A 4,526-nucleotide genomic window follows, 5' to 3' on the forward strand; every position below is an offset into this window, starting at 1 on the left:
CAGTATGGATTCTGTGATGAGTTTTAAGGGTTGACTGTTGACAGAAGACCTTGCCACACTCATTACACTTGTAAGGTTTCTCTCCAGTATGAATTCGCTGGTGACGTGTAAGGGATGTTTTTTCTCTGAAGGTCTTGTCACATTCATTACATTTGTAAGGTTTCTCCCCTGTATGGATTTTATGATGATTTTTAAGGTGTGATTTATGACGGAAGGCCTTGCCACATTCATTACATTTGTAAGGTTTCTCTCCAGAATGTATTTTCTGATGAACAGTAAGGCCTATCTTCTGTCTGAAGGCCTTGCCACATTCATTACACTTGTAAGGTTTCTCTCCCAAATGGATGGTGTAATGATTTTTAAGATTTGATTTGTGACGGAAGACTTTGCCACACTCACTACATTTGTAAGGTTTCTCTCCAGTATGTGTTTTCAGATGAACCCTAAGGGATACTTTCTGACTGAAGACCTTGTCACATTCATTACATTTGTAAGGTTTCTCTCCAGTATGAATTCTCAGATGAACTGTTAGGGATAATTTGTGCCGGAAAACCTTCCCACAATCATCACATTTGTAGGGTTCATCTGCATTATGGATAACCTGATGTATAGGAAGCCTTGAAGACCAACTAAATTTTTTGCCATCTTTGTAACATTTGCAAGGTTTCTCTCCAAAATGAGTTTTGTGATGATTTTTAATGTTTGATTTGTAACAGACCTTGCCCCACTCATTGCATTTGTATGTTTTCTGTGCAGTATGAACACTTGCATGTTTTATAAGGTATGAACTATAAATAAAAGCCTTGCCACACTCATTACATTTGTATGGTTTCTCTCCAGTGTGAAGTCTACGATGCCTTGCTAAGTGTGCATTTTGCCTGAAAACTTTGCCACACACCTCACATTCGAAAAGTTTATTTGCATTATGGATTACCTGATGTTTATAAAGCCTTGAAGGAAGACTACATGCTCTGCCACACTTGTCACATTTGCCAGGTTTTTCCCCAGAGTGAATTCTCTGATGTTGGAATAGGTGTGCATTTTTCCTGAAAACTTTGCCACACTTATTACATCCATAAGGTTTCTCCCCAGTATGGATTCTCCAATGTTGTACAAAGTCTGAATTTTTTCTGAAGCCCTTGCCACACTCTTCACATTTCGCAGGTTTCTTTCCTGTATGGACTACCCCATGGTCAGGAGGGCTTGAAGACACACTAAAGGCTTTGCCACACTCATTATGCCTATAACGTTCTTCCCTAATGTGTACGTTCAGTTCTTGTGTGACTGTTGGAAAATGGACAAAATCATTTTGATTTTTATTAAGCATGTGGCTTTTGAGCTTGGAAGGGATGTTTTCAAGCGGAGAAAATGAGGTAATATGATTGAGAGAGTTTTCAACTTCATTCCATTCATCGGTTTTCCTTTCATCTTGAAATAATGGCTGTTCAGGCACATGGGAGTAACAGCTTAATCCAAGTTGATTTTTAGTAGGTTTGTGTCTTGCTTCCATTCCCAATACACAGCTCGTCCCTAGGAAAGTAAGAAAAGAGGGAAACATTAACATATGGATCTGGCATTCCAAGAGTCTTAAGAATAAGATCTGCCCCACTTGATGGGGACATTGAGAGGAACATCAGTATACTCTGCATGGCAAACTGGCAATGCTGAAAACATAAAGAGGTGAGGGTCATGCACTGGATTGGGTGGGGGGCTGAGGCAGTCAGAAGGATTACTGGAAAGTTTTAGAGAGATGATGAGCAGAGAAATACAACAGATGCTGAAAGCTTCTGAAAAAATTAGGGATGAGCTTCTTTGGGAAAAATCAGACATATCACAGAAGCTGCTTACACATTAGCAATAATACATGAAAATAGCCAGGGAAGACAGACACATCACCAGAATAGGAATGAGCACTCCAAATCCTGTCCACTAGGCTGATGGGTAAAGGTCTCCCATGGCGTAATTTGAGGGCAAAGAGTGGTGGTTGTTATATCAATGCTGAAGCCTGAAGTAAAAATTACAAGACCTATACAAAGACAGGGAAGTATGCCCAAATAAAAGGAATCAGAATCAAATGCATGTCATAAAACAAAACCAAAAGGAACACAATCTTCAGAATAATTTGACAAATAATTAAACTGTCCTAATAAGCTTAATGAGCTACAAGATGAGAGAGATACAGAAGAGAGTCAATACTTGAAAGAGGAGCGTATCAAATAAAAAAGAAACTGCTGAACAAAATAAATTCTAGAACTACAATACAACAAATGCAGTAAAGATGCACTAGCGGAGCTGGGCGCCGTGGCTCATGCCTGTAATCCCAGCACTGTGAGAGGCTGAGGCGGGAGGATTGCTTGAGCTCAGGAGTTTGAGGCTTGTCTGAGCAAGAGTGAGACCTGACTCATGAAAAAAAATGAAAAAACCCAGCTGGGAGCTATGGCAAGCACCTGTAATCCCAGCAGCTTTGTGGCTGAGGCAGGAGGATGCCCATAGCCCAATCTGAGGTAGCAGTGAGCTACGATGCCATTGCACTCTGCTCAGGGCATAGGGTAGAACTCTGTCTTGACAACAAAAAACAAGGAAAAAGAAAAGATGCACTAGTGGAGACTGTCAGAGGAAAGAATATGCATGTTCAAAGACAGATTATTCAAAATTATCACTTCTAAAAAGGAAAAAGAAGAAATAATAAAGAAAAGCAAAGAGACCCCTATAGACTTTGGGGATACTGTTCTAGGGAACAACACACAAACTGTGGGAGTTTGATAAGAAGACACAGGGCTGGAAATCACATTTGGAGAAATAATGTCCAAAGTGTCCCCAATTTGAGGAAAGAACTGGATATACAAATTCTAGAATCTTCACTGTTTTAACTTAAAGCACACATGGACACTCAGGAAGAGATATATTATAAACACATCATCAGAAGTGAGAGATAGCTTTCCGATCCACCATCTGCGGTGGAACCACCACCAAGATGCAGATTTTCGTAAAAACCCTCACGGGGAAGACCATCACTCTTGATGCTGAACCCTCAGATACGATAGAAAATGTGAAGGCCAAGATCCAGGATAAGGAAGGAATTCCTCCTGATCAGCAAAGACTCATTTTTGCAGGCAAGCAACTGGAAGATGGACGTACTTTGACTACAACATTCAAAAGGAGTCCACTCTTCATGTTGTGTTAAGACTTTGCGGTGGTGCTAAGAAAAGGAAGAAGTCTTATACCTCCCAAGAAAAATAAGCATAAGAGAAAGAAGGTTAAGCTAGTTGTTCTGAAATACTATAAGGTCGATGAGAATGGCAAAATAAGTCACCTTCATCAAGAGTGTCCTTCAGATGAGTGTGGTGCTGGAGTTTTTATGGCCAGCCATTTTGATAGACATTATTGTGACAAATGTTGTCTTGCTTACTGTTTCAACAAACCAGAAGACAAGTAATTATATATGAATTAATAAAAGACATGAACTAAAAAAAGAAGAAGTGAGAGACAAAGGGATAATTTTAAAAGTAACAAGAAAATAGAGACTTGTCATACACAAAGGAAAGTATATAAGACTCTGTACATTTTTTAGTGGAAACCTTCCTAGTAGAATGCAGATGATACAATCAAAGTGCTTAAAGAATGAAAATTCATCAAGTAAGAATACAATATTTAGTGAAACCCTCCTATGGAAATCTAAGAGAAATTTAAACTTTCCTACAGAAAGAGCTGAGAACACTCATCAGCACTATAGACCTAGGGATGGAAATGGAAACATGAGTCTTTCAGTGGCAAAGGAAAGGAGCCTATACAGTAACTCTAACCCTTAAGAAAATATAAATTTTGCCATTCCAGTTCAATAAATGATCAAATATACAGATATTCAGTATTGTGCTTTTTACTTCTAACTCAACACTGAATCCTTTTCTAGCAACTGAAAGACACAATTACTAGACACTATATTTTAAATATCTACATATAAATATATGAATGGTAACACAAGTTATAGAGAAGTACCTCTGAGAGCAATAACAAAGTGAGAACAGAGTTGAAAAGGAGTGCTTTTGACCATAATAGATATTAACTTATTAACACTTAAAATAGAATGTTATAAATTTATGATATATGTATCTGAAATAATAAGTGCAAAAAAATCAATGGCTCATGCCTGCAATCCCAGCACTCTGGGAGGTTGAGGAGAGTAGATTCCCTGAGTTCAAGAATTCAAGACCAGCCTGAGCTAGAGCAAGACCCCCATTCTAGAAGTAGCCAGGTGCTATGGTGGGCGCCCAGCTACTCAGGAGGCTGAGGCAAGAGAAGTGCTTGAGCCCAAGAGTTTGAGGGTGCTGTGAGCTACACTCTACCAAAGGCAGCAAAGTGAGACTCTGTCTCAAAAAAAAATAAAAAAAATGATGGGGTGGCGCCTATAGCTTAGTGGGTAGAGTGCTAGCCACATATACTAGGGCTGGAGGGTTTGAATCTGGCCCAGGCCAGCTAAGGCAACAACAACAACTGCAATAGAAAAATAGCCAGGCATTGTGGCAGGT

General features: G+C 39.3%; 1 protein-coding gene and 1 pseudogene across 1 annotated transcript in view; one reads left to right on the forward strand and one right to left on the reverse strand.

Moving 5' to 3' along the window:
- The window catches only part of LOC111722105 (zinc finger protein 880-like), a 47,350-nt gene that overhangs the window by 629 nt on the left and 42,195 nt on the right, over positions 1 to 4,526 (reverse strand). Inside the window, 1 exon segment of the mRNA XM_023507982.1 lies at positions 13 to 1,530. Coding sequence (XP_023363750.1) covers positions 13 to 1,530 — 1,518 coding nt within the window.
- Positions 2,943 to 3,436, forward strand: LOC100959289 (annotated as a pseudogene).

Source organism: Otolemur garnettii, unplaced genomic scaffold, assembly GCF_000181295.1.
Source record: "Otolemur garnettii isolate 467f Iridium unplaced genomic scaffold, OtoGar3 scaffold00212, whole genome shotgun sequence".
NCBI lineage: Eukaryota > Metazoa > Chordata > Mammalia > Primates > Galagidae > Otolemur > Otolemur garnettii.